This window comes from Alexandromys fortis, unplaced genomic scaffold, assembly GCF_014885135.2.
Source record: "Alexandromys fortis isolate MF-2015 unplaced genomic scaffold, M_Fortis_MF-2015_v1.1 scaffold_39, whole genome shotgun sequence".
Taxonomy (NCBI): domain Eukaryota; kingdom Metazoa; phylum Chordata; class Mammalia; order Rodentia; family Cricetidae; genus Alexandromys; species Alexandromys fortis.
Window position 1 is genome coordinate 3,419,446 of NW_026067918.1, and position 26,271 is coordinate 3,445,716.

At 43.8% G+C, this 26,271-nt stretch overlaps 1 protein-coding gene across 4 annotated transcripts in view; it reads left to right on the forward strand.

Moving 5' to 3' along the window:
• Map2k6 (mitogen-activated protein kinase kinase 6) overlaps positions 1 to 26,271 on the forward strand; it is a 129,689-nt gene that overhangs the window by 87,256 nt on the left and 16,162 nt on the right. For all 4 annotated transcript variants that reach the window (XM_050140405.1, XM_050140406.1, XM_050140407.1 and 1 more), the window contains exons 3-10: positions 10,541 to 10,589; positions 11,131 to 11,244; positions 13,479 to 13,598; positions 13,829 to 13,945; positions 14,995 to 15,046; positions 16,906 to 17,033; positions 18,769 to 18,846; positions 20,199 to 20,338. In XM_050140405.1, coding sequence (XP_049996362.1) covers positions 10,541 to 10,589; positions 11,131 to 11,244; positions 13,479 to 13,598; positions 13,829 to 13,945; positions 14,995 to 15,046; positions 16,906 to 17,033; positions 18,769 to 18,846; positions 20,199 to 20,338 — 798 coding nt within the window. The remainder of the gene's footprint in view (positions 1 to 10,540; positions 10,590 to 11,130; positions 11,245 to 13,478; positions 13,599 to 13,828; positions 13,946 to 14,994; positions 15,047 to 16,905; positions 17,034 to 18,768; positions 18,847 to 20,198; positions 20,339 to 26,271) is intronic.

The window sequence follows — 26,271 nt, forward strand, 5'->3', positions numbered from 1 at the left end:
TGGTCTCACTCCCTTTAAAAAAGCGGCTATTTCCTCTGCTCGCTCTCTTCTCTTCCTGCTCGGCTGGAGACTAGACTCCCTTCCTGGTTGCGCAGATGGCTGTTGTCTGGGATTGTGATCTGTAAGTTTTACCGCCTTCATCGTCGGTAGAGCATGAGACTCTTAATCTCAGGGTCGTGGGTTCGGGCCCCTCGTTGGGCGCCAGATGAAGGCGTAAGTCACGAACAAGGCAACACCAGTTTGGAGTTATGATTAATAGGGTGTTATTTATTTAAAGGGGAAAAAACTTACAGATCACAATCCCAGACAACAGCCATCTGTGCAACCAGGAAGGGAGTCTAGTCTCCAGCCGAGCAGGAAGAGAAGAGAGCGAGCAGAGGAAATAGCCGCTTTTTTAAAGGGAGTGAGACCACGCCCCAATGGGCTGGTATTACAGCAGCTATTGGTTGGAGGGGCAGAAAGACCTCCCGCAACAGGAGGATTCAGTGTTGAACTCGTGCACGAGGTTTTGACTTCGTGCATGGTTGTTAGAAGGAACAGCCCTTGGAGAGGGAAGTCGTTTGCTTGCTCTTCTGAGACCTGAAGCAACGAGGCTGTAAGCCTACATTGCTCTGTAGCTTTGAAGTCAGTGTCTCAGATTGCTGGCTGAGTGAGAGCTACATGCCACATGGTAGTTTAGATCCTATATAAACCCAGCAAGCTCCCTGGGTGTGGACTGTCTCAACTTTTCCCTGTAGATATCAACGAGCAGACATAAATCTATGAGTATGTGGGGGAAATGGAGTTGAAATGGGAGGATGGCAAGTGATGAACGCCTGCACTTTGACACTTAATCCTGTATTTTTAATCCGAATGCAAGGTGAGCTAATGGGATGCTTCTGTATTAGCTGAAGCTTTGGCCCAAAGCCCTTAGTGAGCTCAAATCCTCTTGTATGTCTGTGAGGTTGGCTGGGTTGCTCCCCTCCCCTCCAGCTGGAGGGCCAGGAACCAGTCTGCCCACGAGGAATGGGGAATCCAAGACGAGAAACCATGGGAGAGGTCCTAGAGTGGCAGAGAAAGTACTGAGAGAGAACCCTGAGTCTTTAGGTCATCAGTTCTCTAGGCCTCCCGGTAAAGGGAATTTTGTCTTGACTGTGAAGCATCTGACAGACAGAGCAACCCCTAGTGTTGGGATGTGCTCATGAAACAACCTATTGTCTGGGACAGAGGCCCCAGAGTCCAAGCAGCAACGGAAAGAGACTCTTTAGGGTAGCTGAAAGACTGGAGTCAGTTGGAATGTTCTTTTTATGATGATCTGTGGGAGGAAATTCTTCCCCTACCTACATGAATATTGGGTTTGTTGGAAAGGGATTTTTGTCTGCATAATCTGGGGTTCTCTCCAACTGTACATGTGAAAACTGTGTGATACTGTTACTGTTTTTTAGAATTTCTCTCTAGTTTTTAGAGAGCTTACAGTAAAACATGAAGTCTCCCCATGCAAGTCTGTGCAGAACTGTATGGGAGACACTTTGAAAGAATTATAGTCATAGGAGATTGCGAAGAAATGTGCAGAAAAGCCCAGCATGCCCTCTCCCCCCGTCTGTGCACCTTCTCTTAACTGCTGATAAAACTGTAGAGTGTTCGCATAATCAAGGAGTCTGTGCTGGAGTGGATCATATAACTTATTTGATTTCACTAGCCATACAATATTCCGTGTGTGTGTGTGTGTGTGTGTGTGTGTGTGTGTGTGTGTGCGCGCGCGCGCGCGTGTGCACATGCGCGCCTGCTTGTGGAAGTCAGAGGGAGTCAGTTCTATTCTCTCTGCACCATGTGGCTCACAGGTACTGAACTCAGGCCCCTAGGCTTGGCAGCAAAGACCTTTCTCCTCTGAGCCATTCCTCTGGCCCCATGATTGGCTATTGAGTTATGTATTGTGTGCACAAGAACTTTCCCAGTTATCTCTTATGGAAATACTTCTCTTTTTTAAAATTTTATTTAATTTTATGTGCATTGGTGTGAAGGTGTCAGGTCCCCTGGAACTAGATCTTCAGACAGTTATGAGCTGCCATGTGGGTGCTGAGAAATGAACCTGGGTCCTCTGGAAGAGCAGTCAGTGCTCTTAACCACTGAGCCTTCTCTCCAGCCCCCGGAATTACTTCTTTTAACATGGAATTCGTCCTTTTCATTCTTTCTTTCATCAGGAAAGAAAAAAAAACTAGGCAGAACAATTTGACTTTGATGGAATACTATTTATTATTCTTCCTACAGATTCTGCTTCTGGGACCGCATTTAAGAATGCTTTTTTGCCTTAGGTCCTGAAGATTTTCAGTGTTCTTGTGTAGAAATTTCAGCCTAAGAGACATTTGGAGTCAAGTTTTTGTACAGCGTATGATGCACTGAGGGGTCCAGTCGTAGTTCAGTTTGCTGTTGACTGTCTCTCCCCCATGGAATTGCCCTTGCCCTTTCCCCTTGTCTAGTGCTGGTTGCGCATAGTCGCTTTGAACCATGTCTGGATTTCCTGCTCTGTTCCGTTGATTTATGGGTCTGCTCTTCCTCCAGGCTCCCACTGTCTTGATTACTGCCACAGAAAATGGACATTGGCTTCTTCCACTTTGTTCTTTTTGAAAATCAATTCTATTATTTTTTTAAGGCTTTCGCATATGTATGCACATGTATTCCAAAGTTATGTTGGCCCTTGAAAGAGCCTATTCTTTTTTCTTGTTAGTTTTAGAATAAACTTGTTCTTGTCTGCAAAGATACTTTCTAATGTTTTATTAAGAGTGGAGTTTAACCTGGAAGTCAATGGAGGGAGAAAAGATTTCTTTTGTTATGCCTAAGCTTCTGGTCCCCAAATGAATTCATGGAGCTGGATTTCCGATGCAAATTACATCAGGGTTTTTAATTCATACTCAAGTTTGGACCAACACCTTTCCAGCACCCCAGCATGGTGGGTGCAGAAAGTGTGGCAGGGAGCCCTGGGAAGGTAGAACTTTTAAAGGGAAACGCCGTAATCAGGGAGTTCATGTCCTGTCATCTCAGGATTGGGCAATGAGGGCATAGGGTAAGGTAGTTTCTGAAACCATTGGTCAGTTTTGGGGGCATGAAAACCTAACAAAGAGCCATAAATTACTGACAAGGTGTCTTCAAGGACAGGATGCCTCCCAAGAACATCTGGACCTCGTTAAATCTTACGGCCCCGCTCCCTAGCTCCTTAATTGGCTATTTTTAGGGTGTCTGTTTAAGTTTCTGCTATCACTGCACATTTCTGGAGCTGAGATCTGCCCCACAGCTCATTATACGGCTTAAGATGAAGCCCCTTCTTTCAAATGGAGTTTGCAAAATCACGTCCTCACACTTTTACATTGGGTCTTTTTAAATTCGTATAGGAACAGAATACATTTCTCTAGGTATATAGGTTTCCTTCCTTCCTTCTTTCCTTCTTTCCTCCCCCCCTTCTCTTTCTTTTTCATTTTTTCAAACATTCTTTCAAACAGTGTTCGTTCTGTCTTCATGTAGGCCTGCAGGTCAGAAGAGGGCACCAGACCTCATTACAGATGGTTGTGAGTCACCATGTGGTTGCTGGGAATTGAACTCAGGACCTTTGGAAGAGCAGGCAATGCTCTTAATCACTGAGCCATCTCTCCAGCCCCTTCTTTTTCGGTTTTATGAAACAGGGTTTCTCTGTGTAACAGTCCTGGCTGCCCTGGAACCTGCTTTGTGGGCAGGTTGGCCTTGAACTCACAGAGATCTGCCTTCCTCTGCTTCCTAAGTGCTGGGATTAAAGGTTGCGGCACCTCCTCCCAGCTTCTTTCATTTCTTTCATCTGCCTCCTGTGTGCCAGGATTAAAGGCATGCACCACCAGGCCCAGCAATTTTATTGATTTCCTTAACAATTCTTATTTTACTGCTCTTTTTTGTTCTCGATTTTGTTGTTTTCTATCCTTATACATTTTCCTGAAGTTTTTTTTTTTTGTTTGTTTGTTTACTTTATTTTGACATAGGGTCTCACTTGCAATCCTGGCTGACCTGGAACTTGCTGTGTAGACCAGGTTGGCTTTGAATATATGGAGATCCCACTGCCTCTCTCCCTTACTGCTATGAGTAATGGTGAGTAACAGGCCATGCCCAGTTCCTACATCAATATTCTTATAGTGAGTTGAGCATGTGATCCAGTGTTAAGGCACTTACCTGGCGCATGGGGCTTAACTTTAGATCCCCAGCTATTTAAAAAAAAAAAAAGATATATTTTATCCTATGCCAACCACTCAGATGCCTTACAATTCTTTCCTTTAAAATTTTATGATTTTCCCATTTCTCATATTTGCCAATTTCCTTACTTCACGAATCTTGAAAGCATTTCTTGGTATAAACAAATGGTCTCGAACCCAAACAAGGACAGAAGAGGTTTCTAGGCTGTCACTTCTTGGAGTAGAACATTCTTTTACTGTATGGTTTTGCTTCACTGTGTAAACTCAAGAACCTTGTTTTGGTGAACTTCAGCATTTTTTCTCATGGAGTCTTATGAACTCTGGGGCTTAAATATACATCTAAAGATAGAGCTTCCGCCTTTTGTAATTTTCGAGGCAATCTTTGATATGGACCGGATGCCTCTCTCCCATCCCTGCTGTGCTGCGGTAGGTGCAGAGAACCTGGGACCCGGTGCCATTCCTTAGGTCTGCTGTGTGGATTCATCATGTCCTCATTCCTGTGTCACTGGCGCCAGGCTGTCTTTGCCTCAGGATTCTGAGTTGTCCCCTCCCTTGACTGGTAGTAACTAGTTCCAAATCAACTCTATGATAATAATTATCAGTTCATTTAATCTTGCTTGACAAGACACTTGGTGTGTGTGGTGGGGGGTTGTTCTTATTCCCTTGAGAAGTGAAACAGTAGAACCATTCAAGTGTTAGGTGTTGTGTGCAAAATCCTCCAGCTAGCTTCATGGTTAAGTGTCTGTTTGGACTCCAAACTTCTCCAGTTGAATACCTTAGTTTAGGCAGGATTTCTGGCTGCACCAGGCTTTGCTTTCTTTTGTAAAAGATTAGGACTGAATGGTGTGATCACTATCAAGATTACCTGTCCTCCTCTCTTGGTCTGATATAATAGTTGCCTGGTGAAAGGTAGCTTCAAGTTGCCTCGTTTTGTGGCATAGCTTCTCAGCATATAAGCTAGCTTATAAACCTAGTGCTGTTGGAGGCTCAGTTGTCTTCTTAGCAATATGTAAGATCAGACCAAACAGCTCTTGGTTAGTAAGCTAGGATCATTACGGAATAGCTCTGAGTGCCAATGTCATTTTGTTGTTGTTTGGTTTTGTTTTTTGAGACAGGGTTTCTCTGTGTAACAGCCCTGGCTGTCCTGGACCTAGCTCTTGTAAACCAGGCTGGCCTCAAACTCAGGAGATCCTCCTACCTCTGCCTCCCAAGTGCTGGGATTAAAGGTGTGCGCCACCACCACCCAGCCTCATTTTCTTATTGAATAATCTTAGATCATTTTATGTCTTTTGATGTCAATTATTCCCACTGAAGTAGAGATATAGTACCCATGAGTATCATAAAAGTTAAAGAAGCTGTTTCGTATAGATGACCCAGTAATGTTTTTGACTCAGGTGAGTGCTTACTAAGATAAACAAATAATAAATGTAATATTAATCAATGGGCTGATTACTTACAAAACAGGTGGGTATTTAATAACATAAATAATACGTGTGATAGTAAGCAGCGAGCCGATTACTTGCCTAGCAGGTGAGTGTTTTATAAAATTAGCGAATAATTCATGTACTAGTAACCAATGACCTGTTTCCTTGCATAGAGTTGTAGATAAATAAATAAATATCAAACTAGGTCATCACTGGTGTACATATGAAATACAAGTCTTAGGCGACCTCTGAAATACCTTTGGTCTTCCAGGGAAAAAAATTTGTACTAAGTTTGGTTCTTTCCCCCAGAGGAATAAGATATTGAATAATCAACAAGAATATCTACCCACGGCTTTTAGCCTCCTGTGGAGGTTCACCCCCTCAGGCAAACTTGTGTGTCCAACCCTGAACAGAGGGAGCACAGTGTCAGCTAATCCAGCCTGAGCTGTCAGTCTTGGCCCTATCCTTTGATGCTTTTGGCAGACTTGATGAACCCAGAGGCCCGGGGCTTGGGTGGATTAGTCATTTTCATCAGAGGCCCGAGTATCGGAACCCGTTCCTTGATTCAGCCTTATTTGCACAGGAATCACGGCTTGGGAAAAGCACTTTACCCAACTTTCTCCTTTCTGTCCTCTCTACCTTCTCAGGTCAAAGTTGAGGATCAGGTGACATGAGTTCTAGACTCAGTGTGGTTGACAATTACGTATCTCCATAAAAATCATCAGACATCTGGTTTTCGTTTTTCTTATGTGGAAATATGGCACCATGTCCTATTAGGTTGAGGTTAAATGTGAGCAGAATACAGAGTCAGGGGCAGCAAACATTTGGGAAAGCTGGAGAGGAACTATTTGGGGCTACATCAGGCCACGGTGGCATCAGTTGTATGCCCTTTGTTGGGTATTCTTATAGAATGCTGTAGAATTATTAAGCCCCTGAAAGTCTTCCATAGCTGGGTCACAGGCTGCAGTTTGCCAAGCCATGGTTTAGAAGAGAAGGTATTAGATCTGGAAGCAGTTCTATTTCATGACTTCACTGATTGGCAAGAAAATGGAGGGAACCACAAATAATAATTCTTTTTCCTCGGTAGTTTTTTTTTTTTTTTTTCCACCAAGGAAGGGTGTTAAATAGTTGCAGAAGATCTTATTATTCATCATGCATTTTAAGTTGCATTTGTCTTCCTCTGAGAGGGCTGTGACAATTTGAGCAAAAACACTGTAATAGCCAAAGAGACACCAGCTTTGACAGAGTGAGAAATTAGGGGCCGAGGAGATGATGCAGAAGTTGTCAGTGCTTACTTCTCTTGCCGTGGACCTGAGTTCAGGCTCCCAGTACACATGTTGGGTGACTCACAGCCACCTGTAATTCTGGCTCCAGAGGATCTGACACCCTCTTCTGGCCTCCGCAGGCACCTGCCATCATGTGTACATACCCACCCCTACACAGATAACACACCTACACATAATTTAAAAAAATATACAAATGAATCTCAAAACATGATGAGAAATGAGTTTTTAGAAACTTGATGCTTCCGAAAGGATTCTCTGTAACAGGAAGACCGCCTGTTTGTCCCAGCCGCCCCGCTAGCTTAGCCCCGAAATAACTACCCTGAAAAAAAAAACACACAGAAACTGTACTGATTAAATCACTGCTTGGCCCATTAGCTCTAACATTTTATTGGCTAACTCTTACATCTTAGTTTAACCCATTTCTAGTCATCTGTATATCGCCACGTGGCAGTGGCTTACTGGCAAAGATTCAGGAGGCTGCTCCATCCATGGTGGCTTCCTAACTCTGGCTCTTCCTCCTTGCTCCCAGCATGCCATTTAGTTTTCCCTGCCTGCCCAAGTTCTGCCTTATCGACAGGCCAAGGCAGTTTCTTTATTCATTAACCAATGAAAGCAACAGAAGGACCTCCAACACCAATTCTCTGCAGGGAAATTGCCTGCTTGGAAGCAGTACACGAACATGTATGTGACATCTGCACAGTCTTTAGTTTTGTTCTGTCTCCCAATCCCAGCCTCATGTTTAACGTTGGCCCAGAAAAGGCTTCAGTGTCCCGCCAACATGAAATGATTTGCGAAGTAAGGAGGGACTTGCCATGAAAGTCTTAGATTGACATTCATATCTGTGTTTGTATTCCTACTTTGTCTTCATTATTTTATACCTGTGTTTGGTTTCAGCAGAAGGGATAAAAGCGTACTGCAGAAGGGTAGGGAAAAACGAGCTGCCAGCAAGTGTTCTAATTTCCTTTCTGCTCCTCTGTGATAAGAGACTCTGACCCAAGCAGCTCTGAGGGGGAAAGGACTGATTTGGTTCACACTTCCAGGTCGTGGTTCATCACTGAGGGAAGTCAGGGCAGGAATTGAACCAGGATTTATTTGACTTGCGTTTCCAGGTCATGGTCCATCACTGAGGGAAGTCAGGGTGGGAAGTGAACCAGGAACTTGCAAGCAGAAATCATAGAGGAAAGCGGCTCTCTGGCTCACCCTTTCACTCAGTCACAGGTTAAAGCTTAACTAGTTTTGTCATTTAACCCAAGTCCACGTGTCTAGGAACGGCACCACCCACAGTGAGTTGGGCCCTCCTACGTCATTAATAATCGAGACAGTTTCCCACAGACATGCCTACAGGTCAATGTGATCTAAGCAATCCCTAAATTAAGGCTTTTCTCTCAGAGGATTGTAGGTTTGTCAAGTTGACAGTTAACCCTAACTAGGGTGGCAAGTGACTCTTCTCTCTCTTCCTTTCATCTTCTCTTCTTCCCTCCTTCCCTCTGTTTTTCTTGGTTTATTCTGCAGGCAGTTCTGCTGTGACTAACCATCCAAAGACGCTTGAATTGCTAGGTAGTTTGTTCTTTGTAAGGATAGTGCCTGTGTCCCCTGTCTGCACCTTCTGTTTGTTCTGTGTGCTTAATCATCTTAACCACATGTGTCTCGGCATCTCTTACTCTTGGTGCATTTATTTCAAGAAAGAACCTTTCTCAGTGACTGGTTAGTTACACTCCTTTCTCTTCAGCTCATTTCTACCAATCCAGAACACAGATAACAAAAACTAATGCCCAGGAGGAGACAATGGAAACACGAAGTCAGCAAACCTCTGGGTCCTGAGACAATCCCAGAATAGAATGTTCCCTATGCACAGAAGAAATGCCGCCTGACTTGGCCTGGTAGAACCAAAAGTGTGCCGAGATGGAAGTCAGGGGGCCTGAGTTCTTTGTGACTGAGAACGAGTCACTTCGCCTCCCTAGACCTTTCGCTCACCTACTGAAGCAGAGAGGGGATCATATAATATTTGGGGGTTCTTAGGTTCTACAAATTTTGTGGGTTACCAGAACCATATTCCACTTAAAAAACAATTATAGGAACAAATAGTAAAAGTAATCAAATAATTTGGTGCTCTTGAATGAAAGGGTTTCATTCCTATCCCTGTAACATTATTATCTTTATCAAAGCTTCTTAGACTTTTTCTCTACTCATGACCAATTTTTATTCAACAAATTTCTAAATCTAATCTCAGGTATATAGGTATTTAAGGGGAATACATATCAGACATCTGATAATAAATCATTTTATTTTAAGATAATTCCTTTGCATATGTAGAATTTAACCATTGATTAATGGTTTAAAGCTAAATTGTATACTAATGAGATGGTCATGCTTGCGAATTTTTAACACAAACAATTTAATCAGTGCTGAATATCTGCTACAGCAATGTGTAGAGTGTCTTCAATGTTTTTCAGAGTTGGTCAGTAGTTTCATCCTAACAATCAATACTGAAAATGCCACTTGCTATAACCATGTCTTACAAAGCAACAGGACTATATTTAGGGCCATTTCGGAACATTTTGGAGATTATTTAACTGTTGTTTTATGAAAGTCAAGCCAGTGCGCAAACAGCAGTTTTCAAAAATTAAGCATTTCAATGCGGTTCACACCACCTGAATACTAAACACTAAGGAAGAATAGTAGGAGAGTATTGAAGCCTTGTTTCCCATCGTGGAGCCATTGTGTTTCTATAAAATCAGAAAGGTTTGTATGTTTAGTGCAAGTACATCAGCGTGAATATGGAGTAGGCTCAGATTGGATCCAAGGTGCCTCAGGCACCGGTCATTGGTGTTTCGTGGTATATAATGGCATGTGCCATGCAAAGAGTGCATGTTGTGTGCTCAGAACCAAGGCTGTGGTGATGGCCACCCCATGCAACACAGGTGAGTGCCACCAGAGACATCTCAGTTTCATTATGGGTTTGCCTTTGAATTAACTTTCAGTTTGCTGTTTGTTCAAAGATCTTTTACTACTGACAGCTTTTCATAACCACCACAGTTCCACAGCACATGGGCTCACCACCCACGATTAGAAAACTTTGCTCTATGTGATACATGTGGCTCTGATGTGTTGAATATTTAAAGTAGGATTTTACTTGGAGTATCTCAGTTAACACTTATCCCTATACCACTGAGTGTATGTATTAATATCCCCACGTTAAGGGAGAAGTAGATAACCAAAGAGATAATGCGAATAAAATCCAAATGCATTTCATTTCAGGCCCATATTCCTCCCCACTGGTCCTCTGTTCAGTTGGCTCCTCCCACCGTTCCTCTGTTCCCTCGACCCCTCCCACTGTTCCTCTGTCCACTTGACTCCTCCCACCAGTCCGTGTTCCCTTGACTCCTCTCACTGTTCCTGTCTGCTTGACTCCTCCCTCTGTTCCTTTGTGTCCTTGACTCCTCCCACTGTCCACTTGACTCCTCCCACTGTTCCTCTGTTCCCTTGACTCCTCCCACTGTTCCTCTGTCTGCTTGATTCTGCTCACCATTCCACTGTTCCCTTGACCAGTTTCCTTGGAGCAAGTCCAACAGCTGCCGTGTTTGGGAAGGACATGGTTGACCAACTATTTCATGCTGCTTCTTTTGTCCCTTCTTTTTCTTAGGCCACCTCGAGATTTAGACTCCAAGGCTTGCATTTCTATTGGAAACCAGGTGAGAAAGGTCACATGGTAGTGATCTACACTTTATCCTCTTCGGATGTATACTTCCCAACTGAACACTGAGACCTTGTTTCCTGTGGCAGCCTGTCAGGGGATGGACCCAAAAGGCTTTTGGAGTAAAAGGGAGCTGACAGGTGGAGCTTTTGTTATTTTTGAATCAGGAGTTACAATCAAGTGATTGTGATCCCCACAGAGAGCTTCAGAGGGGGGATAGGTGGCTCTCTCAGGAGGGTGTTTATCAAAGCCACACAGTTTTAGTTGCTAGTAGCTAGTCATAAATGATAAGGAACTTCAGTATAGCTTCGGAGGCACAGTTTGAAAGCCTAGTTGGGTGGAGTTTGACCTGGTGTTGGGGACCAGCGAGTTTACCGTGGGACCCTAAATATCTCCTGGTACTCTTTGCTTTGAGTGGCATCTCGACATGTGGCCCAGCTCTCATACCAATACCCTAAGAACCCAGACAAAAGGCAGCATGCTCAGTACTCTGCTTAGTTCCCACTTGCTTTATTTGTGACGACTTTTGTTCCTTGCAGAACTTTGAGGTGAAGGCAGATGACCTGGAGCCTATAGTGGAGCTGGGGCGAGGTGCGTACGGGGTGGTGGAGAAGATGCGACACGTGCCCAGCGGGCAGATCATGGCGGTGAAGGTAGAGTTGATGTTCCAGAAAATGGGTCATGTCTTCAGCGTATGCCCTTGCCCATCTCAGCTGTTAGCTGGCTCTTTTCACGGAAGCAAAATAGCCCACCATAGAATGAAAAAGGACTCTGTAGCAATCAGTATTTCCCTTGACCTTTGAGGAAGGTACTTGGCGAGTCTGTGTCATATCTGCTTTCTATTTATTTTCCAAGTTTTCTCTGTCCCCCACTTTTAATTTTTAAAAAATTTGTGTGAGTGGGTGTGTAAGTGTCTGTGTCTATACACATGGATGAAGATGCCCTTGGAAGCCAGAAGAAGATGTCAGGTTTCCTAGAGCTAGAATCATAGGTAGTTGTGAGCCACCTGACTTGAGTCCAAGAACTAAACTTTGGTCTTCTACAAGCACAGTATGTGCTCTTAACCACTGAGCCATCTCTCTAGTCCCTATTATAGTGTAACTAATTACACTTAAAATAATTAATAGTACTCTTAAAAAACCTCATCTAATACCAACCTAAATTAAAATTTCCTTGATTATCTCAAAGTATTATGTTGTTATGTTGTTGTTGTTTTTATACAACCAGATTCTAAACAAAACCCTCTTTAATTACATATTGTGTTGTTTTAAAAGAACTGCCCTTGAAAGTCAAGAAGCAAAAACTGAGAAATCAAATTGTTTATATTTGTGAGAAAAGAAGGGTAAAAGACATCGAATGTTGATTTCTTGGATTTTGAGCTATGTGAAGTTTGGAATCAGCCTGTATGTCTTAAGTAGATCTGAGTACTCTAGAGGTGAGTTTAGAAAGTGGAAAGATGTATGTCCAAACGATAACATTTTCTATTAGAGATACAATCATCTGTGACTTTTATTACCAAATTTGTCCTTGAATGAATGAATTTCCTAAGGGTACCTATCTTAGTTAGGGTTTCTATTGCTATGAAGAGACACCATGGCCACGGTAACTCTGATAAATGAAACATTTAATTGGGTGTCTTACAATTCAGAGGTTTAGTCCATTATCATTATGGTGGGACATGGTGGTGTGCAGGCAGACATGGTGCTGGAGAGGCAACTGAGCGTTCTTTGTCTTGTGTAGGAAACAGGAAATAAACTGCAACACTGGGTGGTATCTTGAGCATATATGAGACCTGAAAGCCCGCCTCCACAGTGACACACTTCAACACGACCATACCTACTCCAAAAAGGCCATACCCCCTAATAGTACAGCTCCCTTTGGGAGCCATTTTCTTTCAAACCACCATAGTACCTAAGTTGACTATAGCTATGGTGCTTTAACATTTTCCAGAAGTGGAAATTTTACCTTTTTTTTGCTATTTTTTGGAAAGATTTATTTTTATGTGTATATACATGTGTGTAGTAGGAGGCTGCTTGTTTGTTCCCAGCTGATCAGACCATGAAATAACCACACAAAAACTATATTATTTACAATACTGTTAGGCCAATAGCTTAATTGTATTTTTTGCCTAGCTCATATCTTAAATTAACCCATCTCCATTAATCTGTGTATCACCATGAGGATACGGCTTACTGGGTAAAGTTCTGGCATCTGTTTCCGGTGGGGCTACATGGCTTCTCTAAACTCTGCCTTCCTTCTCCCAGCATTCAGTTTAGTTATCTTCACCCAGCCCTATTCTTTTACCCTATCATAGGCCAAGGCAGTTTCTTTATTAACCAATGGTTCTCACAGCATACAGAGGGGAATCCCACATCATATATGTGTGTGCCTGACAGTATGTATGTATACCATGTGTGTCCAGAAGAGAGCATTAAATTCCCTGGAGTTAGAGTTACAGGCACTTGTGAGCTGCTCTCCTCTGTAAAAAACTGCTGAGCTATCTCTCCAAACCCAGCTCGTTTTTCTTTTTCTAAAACCTTGGCGTCTCGGATAAGCAGAAAGTAATCAATGCTGTCCCCTTTTGCATTGAGCTGACATAAACACTGATTGGGTTAGCACCTTTGAACTGTTTCCCCACGTACTCGCCCCTCTCTGATGTACACCGTGTGTTTGCTCCTAAGCAGACTGATTGGGAAAGCAAACGGCCAACCATCTTCATTGCTTTTCATTTGTTCAGATAGCTAATGCTTAGGGTTGCTGTGGGCCAGGTCTCTGCTAAAGCTGTAAAGTTTGATTCTGTTGTGAGGCTGGAGCTCTGGTGGGTTCCCGTCTCAACTGACTCTTCCTCAGAGGAGTAACCATACGTTTCCCATGTGCTCCCATTTAGCGGATCCGGGCCACAGTTAATAGCCAGGAGCAGAAACGGCTACTGATGGATCTGGACGTTTCCATGAGGACAGTGGACTGTCCCTTTACCGTCACCTTCTATGGTGCTCTCTTCCGGGAGGTAGGTGATCCTTCAGTTCAGTGTCCAAGGAGACCAGCAACTTAAAGAGTCTCCGATCTCATCAGAATCTCGCTGCTCTCTGCTGGACTGCCCGCCCTGCGGAAACAATCTTGTTTCGCTTTTTAAATGATTTTAAAATCTTGAGGAGAAACCCTTCAGAAAAATTGCGGGCTATTTTTTCCCCCCTCTTCCCCTCCTCACTGACAATTCCTAAACTTATTGATCTCCAGGGTGACGTCTGGATATGCATGGAGCTCATGGATACGTCACTAGATAAATTCTACAAACAAGTTATTGATAAAGGCCAGACAATTCCAGAGGATATTTTAGGGAAGATAGCAGTTTCTGTGAGTATATCATGAACACCTTGCTGCTCAAGGGAATGGGACAAGTCCCAGATTGTGTCTTTGCCTCATCCCCGCCCTCTAGCCGTTAGATCTGTTACTCCAATAGATTCTGTTGGGTACTGAGTGTGTCAGTGGCGGCCTGGATCAGTCCTTTTCTGCCCAGTCTCTGTCTGGTACGTGCAGCCATGGACCTGGTTTGGTAAATCATGCCAAATGCCTCTATCTTAGTGTCGTTTCTTTTTAATAAAACAAACAAACAAACAAAACCCACAAAAAGCCCTGACGAAAGCAACCTGAGGGAGAAAGGGCTTACTTAGCTCCTGATTCCAGGTTACAGGCGGCTATTGCAGAGAAAGCAAGGCATCAGGAGGTTGAAGCAGTTAGTCATATTACGTCCACAGTCCAGGGCAGAGAACAACGAGTCAGTGCATGGATTTTGTTTCTTATGTTTTTATGCAATCTTCTACCCGAAGCATGGCACCACCCACCGTGGGCGGGCTCTTCTCCCTTCAGTGAACACAATGGAGATAACCTTCCACAGACCCGCCCACGGGTCTACTTGAGCTAGACAGTCTCTCATTAGACTCTCCTCCAAGGCGGTTATAGATCGTGTCAAGTCGACAATTAAAACTCACCCTCGGGGCCTCCAAGCCATGTGTACATCCTCTGTGATGACCGTTCCTGTGCCTGTACTCTCGTGCTGACTTCACCTCTCTTGGTCGAGTTTTTAATGTTTTCTTAGCACTATACTGTAAAAGAAGTAAGAAGACAAGGCAGCCTTCATGGCTACCAAGGTTCAGGAAGGTGGGGGAAAACGAAGCTTCAGAGAGATGAAGGAGGCATCTCTGCTGTAAGATGCTATCCTCCTTGGTGGGAGGAGCCCAGTTGGGTAACTTCCTGTTGTGTTCCTGATTAGGGGCCATTGCTATTAGAGAAAAATCCCTCACTCAGTAACTTTAAGCAGGGGAAGTTAATAAAATTGAACACACTTAACATTCAGCTTCTTTCCAGCAATGGGGGTCAATAATACCACTTTGTTTTTCTCGTAGATTGTAAAAGCATTAGAACATCTACACAGTAAGCTCTCCGTCATCCATCGAGGTAAGCACGTGCCAAGATCTCTTGGCAGTTCCTTGTCCTAAGCTTGTTTCTTTTGCCTGGTGTTTTCCTTTCCTCTCCCACTCTTCCCTGTGTGTGTAGCGGTGGGGGCTGAGTTAGGCAGGGGAACTAGATGGCTTTGTTGAGACCGTAACAAATGGAAGCAGTTGTATTAATCTTCTGTTACTGTGGCGAAACACTTGAGGAAGACCCAAGACTTATCTAGGAAAATGTATTTTTTAAACAATTCTAAGGACCTAGAGAGATGGCTCAGTGCTTAAAGAAACTAACTGTTCTTGCAGAGAACCCCCGGTGGGTTCAATTCCCAACATCCACATGGTGGCTCACAACCATCTGTAACGCTAGTCCCAGGGGGATCCAACACTCTCTTGTCCCTTCTGAGGGCACTGCACTTACACAGACAGACAGACGGACACACACAGACATACTTAAGAATAAATAAATTAAAAAGATTCCTTGTAGGAATTCTCAATAAAGAGATAGCTAGAAAATCTTCAACAAAACAGCCTGGAAATAGGAAAGTACCATATATAAAGTAGTATAAGAAAAACAAGGAGCAGATTATTGTTGGAAGGTTCTAGTCAGGGACACCCTGCGGTTTGTAGATTAGGAGGTTTTCTGAGGACATTAGTAGCAGTACTGATGGGTACTAAGGTCTGTGCGTGGGGTAATTCTTAACATCTGTGAGCTGGGATGTGATGTAAAATGCCCTGCACAGTATGCCTGCCATTACTAATGTTCACTGGAAAAACAGGAGAGTGGATTAGAAGAAGGAAGTGAGACTATAGAGCAACAAACTTTCAGATTATCTGTAGGCATGGAAGTCGTTTGCACTTTCTTCAGCATATTGCAATATTTAAATTTTTTTTGCTAGAATATATACATATATAGAAGCAATATGTATACATACATAGAAGCAATGTATATATGTTGAATATATATTGAATATATATATATATATAGAAGCAATAAAATTATATTTGGTATGTCCCATTTTAAGAGAAAAATGATATTGAAAAATTTTTGTTTTATTTTTTACTTTTTATTTTTTTATGAGACAGGGTTTCCTGCAGCCTAGGATGGTCTCAGACTTGCTATGTCGCTAAAGGATCCCCTCCCCTACCCCTGCCCCGTTTCTAAAGTACTGGGTTTACAGGCTTTCATTCTTCAGCCTCTTATTCTCACACTAATTATTCAATAGAGCACTTTATTGTCTCTGTGTATATGTATATATGTGTTGCATGCGTGTGTAAGGGTGGGTGGTTTCATGCCACAGTTCACTTGTGGAGGTCAAAGGGCAACCTCAGGTGTTGGTTGGTCCTTACCTTCCACTGCATTTGAGACAGTATTCACTGCCATGTACATCAAGCTGACCCACACTTCTGGGGAGTCCTGTCTGTGTCTTCTTTTTTCCCACAAGGATGCTGTGATTGTAGACACACACACACACACACACACACACACACACTGCAGCAGGCATTTTACATGGGTGCTGAGTATTTGAACTCAGGATGACAAATGCTTCTATGCACTGAGTCACCTCCCTAGCCCTGAAAGATCACTCTGCATGGGACATTTGGTTTGGTAATCATGTTTTCAAGTTCTTACTATGTGTGTGACAGCAATGAAATGATAAGCAGAGGAGACAGGCTTTCCTGTTTGGTGTTTCATAACCCCGAAAGACACAGACAAAATGTGAAGAATTAAAAACCAAGAGGGAAAAAGCAAAGATTGCGGTGACGGTTGTGTCGGGCAGCTTGGCAGACGCTGAAGTCCAAAACAAGTGGAGAGCCTAGAGCCATCTAGTGGTGGAGACGTGAATCGTCACTCTTTTCTTTCAGATGTCAAGCCTTCTAACGTGCTCATTAACGCTCTGGGCCAAGTGAAGATGTGTGATTTTGGAATCAGTGGCTACCTGGTCGACTCTGTTGCTAAAACGATTGACGCGGGCTGCAAACCATACATGGCGGTAAGTTCAGCACCCAGAGGAGAGAGAGAGAGAGAGAGAGAGAGAGAGAGAGAGAGAGAGAGAGAGAGAGTTTGTGTGTGTGTGCTTGTCCTGAGAAATGCACCTGTAGTGACATTTCATTTGTATTTTAATAAATAAAGCTTGCCTGAAGATCAGAGGATAAAACAGCCACACTGGTCAGCCAGACAGGCCAGGCAGTGGTGGCAACCCACCTATAATCCCAGTAGCCACACTAGTTGGCCATAGAAGCTGGACGGTAGTGGTGCACGCCTTTAATCCCAGCACTAGAGGGGAATGAGGAATATAAAATGGGAGGAGACAGCTCTCAACTCAGTCTCATTCTGAGGATTCCTGGAGGCAGGATCACCATTTCAGACTGAGGATTTCTTAGAGGTAAGAGCTCACTAGTGGCTGCTTTGCTTTTCTGGTCTTCAGGTTGAACCCCAATATCTGTCTCTGGGTTTTTATTATTTGTGCTACATGCAAAACCAGGACAGAAAATAAGAAATGGATGACTATAAGGGAAAATTTAAATAAACCTCAGATTCAAGAAATATCCTGCATTGGGTCATTTTCTTAAAGATCTTATGTCAGAAGTCATTAGTCACTTGCTCCGTATATTATCTCCATCCTTTGAAGTTATATAGCCAAAATACCACAAACTAGGTACCCTACAGACCAGACCACAGATAGTTTTTTATGGGTTTTCCACTCTGGCAAGTCCGCGGTGAAGATAATGGAAAGTTCAGGGCGTGGTGAGAGCCTGCTTCTCTGGCGCACTGTAGCTCCTTGCTGGTCCTCACGTCACGGAAAGAGCAGGGGATCTGTCTCAGGCTTCTTTGATGAGGGTATTAACCTTATCCACGGGGAATCCACCCCAAATCCACAATCATCTTATCAAGATACAACCTCCTGTCATGGTCACAGGTGGGATAAGGTTTTAACATGTGCACTTTGGGATGACACAAATGTGCAAAGCATAGCATATATATATATACACACATACACACATATATGTATATATGTGTATATATATATGTATGTGTGTGTATATATATTACCTTTCAAAATTAAGTTGAAGCGGCATATTGTTTGAAACTGCATGTAAGTAATACACAGTGCCATACAGTTTTCCACACTGATTTGCACGCAAGTATCGGCTTGATTGCTAAGGACAGAAGGCTGTGAATAACTTAAATTACCCACACAAAGCAGGTGTGGTCATCCCAGAACACCTGAACGCCCGTGCTTACTCCCTGCTCACTAGCGAGACCTTGACATTCTTTCAGCTGGGAAGAGAATGTTCGTTTTGGAAATGGACTTGCATTTGGGTTTGAAACCTTCTTGTCCATGTCTGAGTAAGGGTCCCTAAGGCCTCTTAACATCGGACAGTAGCTGGGAATTTCTTCAGTTTCTTTTGAATGGGTCTTAAGTTGCTGGTATCTTTTACTAGGGATGGTTTTAACAGATGGGGAGTGTGAACATGGACCCTTGTCCTTAAGGCAGTTAAAATGTGTTATCTGGATTCGTTGCTGCCTTTAACACCAATATAAGGGGGGAAACCCCTATGGAGATATTTCATAGCTTGTGATTACCCGATCTTTTGGCCTGGGTAGAGCATTGACAGAGTCAAATAACTCATTTGGCAACCGGCTCTGTCTCCACCCGTCTTTATTGACGGACACGTAGCATCTCAGTCGTCTTTCCATTTCTTAACTGTCTGCCTCCTTTCCAGCCTGAACGAATAAACCCGGAGCTCAACCAGAAGGGGTACAGTGTGAAGTCTGACATTTGGAGTCTGGGCATCACCATGGTAACCTATGATCATCATTATGGGCTATGAGGTTTTGGGCATGAAACTGGATGCGGTGGGTGGTCTTTGGGGACCCAGAAGCAAATGCTATTGACACTATATTTGGGCATGCTTTCCTGTCTGAGATGGCGGGTCATTTACCCGGGTTGATTGTTTGCAGTGTGGTACAGTGGAAACCCTTGAGTGACATCTGGCCATCCAAATTTTTCTGTCTTTTACTATCATATGACCTTCAGTAACTCGTGTATTCTCATAGACAATCTTTCTAATAGACATGGGGTTGATCAATTTCTTATAGTTCAAATTAAATGATTATAATCAAGACGAGAAACTTAAGTTGCAAAACGAATGCTAATGTGTGGGTCTTGGTAGGCCAAATGCACTAAGCTGCATATTTAATTAATTAATTAATTAATTAATTAATTTTGAGACCAGATCTCATGTAACCCAGGCTGGCTTCAAAATTATGTAGCCCAGGATGACCTTTAACTTCGGATCCCCCTCTCTCCACTTGTAAAGTGCTGGGGATCACAGGCATACACCACCATGCTTAGTTTGCTAATACCATGCTGGGGATCGAACTCTTGGGTTCTTGAATGCTGTACAAGCACTGTGCCAGCTGGGTGACGTCCCCAGCTCTGCGCTGAACATTTTCGCGGTTGAAATCAGATCTACCCTAAGAACACAACGACAGACAGTGTACCTTCCCCAGCATGTCCCTGTGACTGCATTCAGCTGGTGCCTTATCTCTTACCACTGTGTACGTTTTCCGTGTGTCTCTGAGGTCTGGAATTATCCACTGTGGTCCTGGCTCCTGCCCAGGACCAGCAGCTGATTATATGCAGTGAGTTATTCCATGTCCCTGCCCAGAAAACATGTGATTCTGTGACAGCAGAGTGGCCTTTACGCAAGTCCAAAAAAAGATCAGTCATTTGGTCCTGGGTAACTTTTTTTTTTTTTTTTAAGTTTTCCATTTCACCGAGGGACCTGTAGGTGGCAGCAGAGGCACAGTGCTGCCAAAGTTATGCCTTCCTTTCTGGCCAGATATTTGAAAAACTGGTTGTTTCCTGTCTTGAACTTCAGTGCTCTTGGCTGATAAGTTTTTTTTTTTATTAATTAGCACTCTGGGGTGTTATCAAGGGACTCGTTTGTTTAAGTAGGTCTAAATAGCTGTCGCTACTAAGATAATATTAAAAAAAATAGCTCTAAGATTTTTGTGAGGATGGGTTTCTAGTTTATTTTTCTTCCCTCATTGTACTTGAACTTCACCTCTAGTCCTCCTGGAAAGGAACACGGCTGCTTCCTAAGAGCCCTCCCTAAATGGTTGCCTCCCTCCGTTTCCCTCCTTTCAGATTGAGCTGGCCATCCTCCGGTTTCCCTATGACTCTTGGGGAACTCCCTTCCAGCAGCTAAAGCAAGTGGTAGAAGAGCCATCCCCGCAGCTCCCGGCAGACAAGTTCTCCGCAGAGTTTGTTGACTTTACCTCACAGTGGTAAGAGGACCCTCCACCCCACAGACCTGCGCTAACGGAAGACAGATCATTCTCATGACTCCTCCATGGGGTCCGGTCCATCGCATACACTCATTTCAGAAGCATCCGTGGAGTGTGTCCCCCATGCTGCAGGACACAGGCCTTGCCCCTAGCCCCGATTCCAAGTCTAGGAGGGGATTCAATGATGCCAATATTTATTTGGTAGCATCACGATTGGATTGGCAAGACCAGGGATGGAGATATGTGTAGGATATTTGGAGGATATAAATTAAGATGGTGTGTGTGTGTGTGTGTGTGTGTAGGATATAAAACCTGAGCGGAGGCCTTGGGAGGCATTTCTCTAACTAAGGTGAGTGAAACAGGAAATACGGTATCAGGAGGATGGCACTGTATCGCATCAACAAAGCAGGGAAAACCTCTCCAGGACTTTGTGGTGGCCAGTTAATTTTAGCTGTTGCCTTCACACACTCTAGAGTCTCAGTGAGGGATTATTTAGAACAGGTTGGCCTGTGGGAAATCTGTGAGGGGGTTGTTTTGATTAGGCCAATGGATGTGGGCTGAGCCTAAAAGTGAGTGCTGTCATTCCCTGGGTTTGGGTTCCTGTGCTGGACTATAACCTGGTATTGTGAGCTAAAAAGAACCTTTTGTGTCATAAGTTGGGTCCTGTCCTTTTATTCAAGCAACGGAAATGAAACCAGGACAGAACTGTAAGCGATCTGATATTGGTTACAGACAAAGGTAGCGAGCCTGGTGGAAGGCTAGGGATGGGGAAATTGATGAAAAGATTTCTTTGTGCTGAGGAGACTCTGGGGCACTCAAGAACGTTGCTTGGATGTGTACAAGTTATGCAGAGCTTTGCCTTCTGCTGAGCCCACGTTGACTGTGGATGAATTTGCCTGTGCAGTTCTAGCCAACACTGTTGAGGATTTGGAGGCAAATCCAAAGAAAGCTGAAGCACAAAGAGGGAAGGGTGTTACTCATGTGGTCAAGGAGAGTAAGGAGGACGTAGTATTTTCCAGGTACTCTCGTGACGTCTGTCTACACAGTGACCATGATGCTTAGTGTAGCAGAATGGTAGTGATAGCCGCAGACGCTGCCGGGAGGAAGACGCCAAGACTACAGGTGGAACTAAGTTAGTCTAGATGGCTCTTCTGTGAAAACAGATAGGAGCGAGGAGGGAGTGGAGGGTCAGAGCTGTCTGTCTTTCCAGCAGTGCTTCTTGGAGGGGCAGACCCAGCCACAGTTGCCACTGAGAATTGACCTAGACCTGGAAGTCTCCCTGAGGTACAGAGAGGATGCTGAAGCAATACTCCGTTGGCCTTGCTTCTGTGGAAGTGGTGTTTCAAATACAGCTTTTGCTGGAAAATATGATGAGACAGGGAAACTCTTTGTTGCTTAAGACCTTTTGGACAGTTGCTTGGTGCTCACCCCCTTCCTGCTCCTGGTGCTTTCCCCTCATGTTTTACGAGGCTACCATGACGCTTTATTCCAAGTTTTCATTTTGGCGGAAAGACCAGAGAGAGCTGGAGTACTGGGCACTAGGACAATGCTGTTGGATGTCTTTAATAAAAGTGTCCCCTCCCTTCTCTGGTCTCCCGAAGTGCGTCCTGTTTTCCTTGAGTGATTGTGTGGGTGAGGGGGTGCATCTGCCAGCTTGAAGCTGGGTCATGCGTGATTTTGCCTTCTAGACTCAAGAAACTTGATGGGTTTTGTTTTTATTTTGTTTCCTTGTCCCCCCCTTATCCTCAAGTGTTTAAAGGTCACATAGGAAAAGCTGTGAGTCATGGTCCATCGTTGACTCCCAGACTCCTCAGGAGAGCTCTTGCAGGCGAGGAGCCTGTGGCAGGAAGTGTCTTCAAATGCCCTTAAAATTGCCCTTCTCCTACCTGGGCCCCTTCCCTAAGTATTCTGGGTATTTAATGAAGCTTGAGGAAGAACATGGCAGTTGTGAAAAATTCCACAAGGCTGAGTCTCCCGTTGTGGATCCACGGTTTAACGTAGTTCTCTGCTGTCCTTGTACATTCGGTGGCCAGTCTCTGGTAAAGTTTTCCAAAGTGCTGATTCCCAAGCTCAGCATCGGTTTTTTTTTTTTTTTTTTCCAAGTATTTGCAACCTTAGTATTTGTCTTACTTAGGGTTCCTATTGCTGTGAAGAGATGTCATGACCACAGCAACTCTTACAAAGGAAAAACATTGAATTGGGCCTGGCCTACAGTTCAGAGGTTTAGTCCATTATCGTCATGGTGGGAAGCATGGTGGCACGCAGGCAGACATGGTGCTGGAGAAGGAGCTGAGAGTTCTGCATCTAGATCTGAAGGCAGCAGGAAGAGAATGTCAAACTGGGCCTACCTCAAGCATCTGAAGCCTCAAAACTCATCCCTAATGACTTGCCTCCTCTAACAAAGCCACGCCTACTCCAACAGGCCACACCTCCTAATAGCGCCACTCCCTGTGGGTTTATGGGATGGGGGGGCATTTTTATTCAAGTCACCACAGCGTACTTCAGATGTAACCTCTAAGCATGTGGTGAGAACCCCGATTAGACGTCAGCTCTGTGAACAAGCCTTCAGCTGCTGAGCATTCCCTAATGTTTTTTGTGGGCAACCTGTACCATTGTTCAATTACTATTCTGCACCAAACTGGTCTTTCCCCCTCTTATTCAGCTTTAATGTTTTCCCCTAAGGAATGAAAGCGTTGAAACTTCTGCAAACATTTATAAAAATGATGTTGGGACTTAAGTGAGTAGAGCAGTTGCCTAGCGTGTGTTAGACCCTGGGTTCTGTCCCCAAGGTATAGAAAAAAACAAACAAACAAACAAAAAAAAACCCCAAAACAAAAAAATGCCAAAACCCTTGAGAGGTGAATGTGTTCTGATTTTAATGTGTGCACGTCTGGGCAGAGAGTCCAGGTGTCTGGTCTTTGCTCGTTCTATAGAGACCACATTGTTCCCACCTCCCCCCAGTACTCAGAGTCCTCCTGACTGTCCCTCTGTGAACTCCTTCTCTTTCTCCTTTTCTCTGAACTGCAACCCCAGATGTAACAGTTTATTCATCTAGATATTTTGGGCTGCTGATCTGTTGTGGATTTCCTGTGACTGTTGAAAGTCTGGCAACTCTGTTAACACTGTTATTTTATTTGCATACAATGCAGAAGTTTGTCACAGTGATGGAGTTCATTAATAATAGTAACAATAATGACAAAACTCATAACATGTCATTCTGGAAGTTGTCAGAGAGCAGGTCTTTTTTATTTCTAAATAATTTTTATTGCTTTTATTGAACTATACATTTTTCTCCCCTCCCCTCACTCCCTTCTCCCCTTCTCCCCTCTCCCATGACCCCCACATTCCTAATTTATTCAGGAGAGACAAACCTTTTTAAAAAACTATAAAACTTTATTTATTTATTGTTTTTGTGGGTGCATGTATGCCTGAGTGTATGTTTGTATACAATATATGGTAGGAGGAGCCCTTGGGGACCAGAGGAGACTATCAGGTCCCCTAGACTTAGACTTATAGATAGCTGTTGTGAGCCACCATGTGGGTCTTGGGAACTGAACCTGGGTCCTCATACATACACAAAACCCTATAGGCATGCGCACACACACACACACACACACACACACACACTCACTAACACACTTGTACTCATCCCATTTCTCCAAAATTAAAATTCTGACTCCTCATGTGATGGGGCCCTTGTTTTCCTGAGTGGTTTTGCTCACTTGACATGATCTCTAGTTCCATCTATTCTCCTTCAAATGTCAGAGTTTTATGTTTCTTTGCAGATAAAGACATTTCTACCACACCCACCCACCCACACCTACACACTTATTCTTTTTCCTTCCATCTGGATAATGGACGTCTAGGCTATTGGACCTTTCAGTTATTGTGATTGAGTGACGATATGCTTAGTTGGGAAACATTTGTAATGGGACATAGAGTTCTCAGTGTATGCCTGGGAAGCTGGGAGTGGAGGTGACAGAGCTGGGTCCTGTGGTGATTCTAGTTTTATATTCGTACCAAACCTCCATTGTCATTTCCAAAGTAGCTGCACAAGTTTACCCACAGCAGTGAACAAAGGCTCCTCTTTTTCTGCACCTTTTCCATCATTTCTTCTGTTTGCTTTCTTTTTTTAAACGTTATTTTGTTTGGAACTTTTATCCATATATACAGACTGTATTTTTTTTTATCATATCTGTCCACCACTACCTCCCTCCAGCTTCCCTTACTGCTACCACCTTGTCTGCCTCCCAACTTCCTGTCCTTTTCTTAAATGATTATTAAGAATCCCTGAAGTCCAATTAGCGCTACAAGTCCTCCGAGGAGAATGGCTCTCCCTCCCCAAGCAACCATCAACAACACAGGATGGGGGTCTCCAGGGACCCCTCCCCATCCATTCTGGAATTTTGATGGACTTGATCTTCTGCAGGGGGGGGTGTCTTCTTTCATAGTAACAGCTGTCGTAAGTTGATGTGTGCAAAGCTATGTTGTGTGCAGAACTCAGCGTCTTACCGCCCTTCCCCGCACCCTCTGGCGTGTACATTCTTTCTGCGCCCTCTCTTTTATTGGTAATAGTCATCATATCTAAGAGGAGATGGACTCTCAGAGCGCTCTTAATTTGGAGTTCTGGGATAGCCAAGGATGTTGAAAATATTTTCAAGTATTTATTGTCATTTGCCTTTCTTTGGAGAGTCATCTATATAGTCCATTAGCTCATTGATTGATTGGAAGATTTATTTATTGGGGTGTTCAAAACTTGCCATTATGGAGTATAGGTAGTAAATCCTCATCTGGGGTGTAGATGGCAAAGACTTTTCTCCTGTTCCGTTGACTGTCTTTTTACTCTGATGGTTATTTCTTTGGCTGTACAGGAACTTTGATTCCATGTCATCCCACTAGTCACTTCTTGGGATTATTTTCTGTGCTACTGGAGTCCTTCTCAAAGTTCTCACCTGTGTCAGCATCTCGAAGTATTTCAGAGGAAAACAGAGAAACACCAATTCTTAGAAATAGTTCTTTTATGTATTTATTTCAAAACAGCAGAGCAGATGGCTGCTCCTTTTCCCCAGTGTGTTTTTGCCACTGAGATTTAAAGACTCCTCAGGTGGGTAGTACTGACCTGTATTAGTTGCTTTTCTATTGCTGTGACAAAGACCCCTCAAGGAGATTTCTGGAAGAAAGAGGTTGTGGTTTCAGAGGGATAAATCTATCATGGCAAGAAGGCGTGGCAGCAAACAGTTAGGCACGGTGGCTGGAGTAACAGCCAAGGGCTCACACCTTGAACCTCAAGCAGAAAGCAGAGAGTGAACAGGGAGTAGGGCAAGAGTTTTATTTTATATTATTTTATTCATTTTACATACCAACCACAGTTTCCCCTCCCTCTCCCCTGCCACCTCTTCTCCACTCCTCCTAGAGGGTATGGCCTCCCATAGTGTTGAAATAGGATCGGCAGGGCTGCGTCCCCGGCACCCGGCCGCCCGCATGGCTAGTTTATACCCAGAAATAATTACACGGAAACTGTATTCTTTTAAACACTGCCTGGCCCGGATAGTTCCAGTTCCTTATGGCTAGCTCTTACATATTGTTCTAACCCATTTATAATATTCTGTGTAGCCCACGAGCTGGCTTACCAGGGAGGATCTTAACCTGCGTCTGTCTGGAGAGGGAGAAACATGGCGACTCTCTCAGCCTCTTTTTCCCAGCATTCTCCTCTGTCTACTCCGCCTACCTAATTTTCTGTCCTATGAGGGCTGAGGCAGTTTCTTTATTATTAACCAATAAAATCAACAGATAAGATACAAGACCCACCATAGGAAGACTATAAAGCCTGACATATCAAGTTGAGGCAGGATCACCCCCCCCCCCAACACACACACACACACATCAAGACCAAGCAAGGCATCCCTGCATAGGGAATGGGCTCCAAAAAGCCA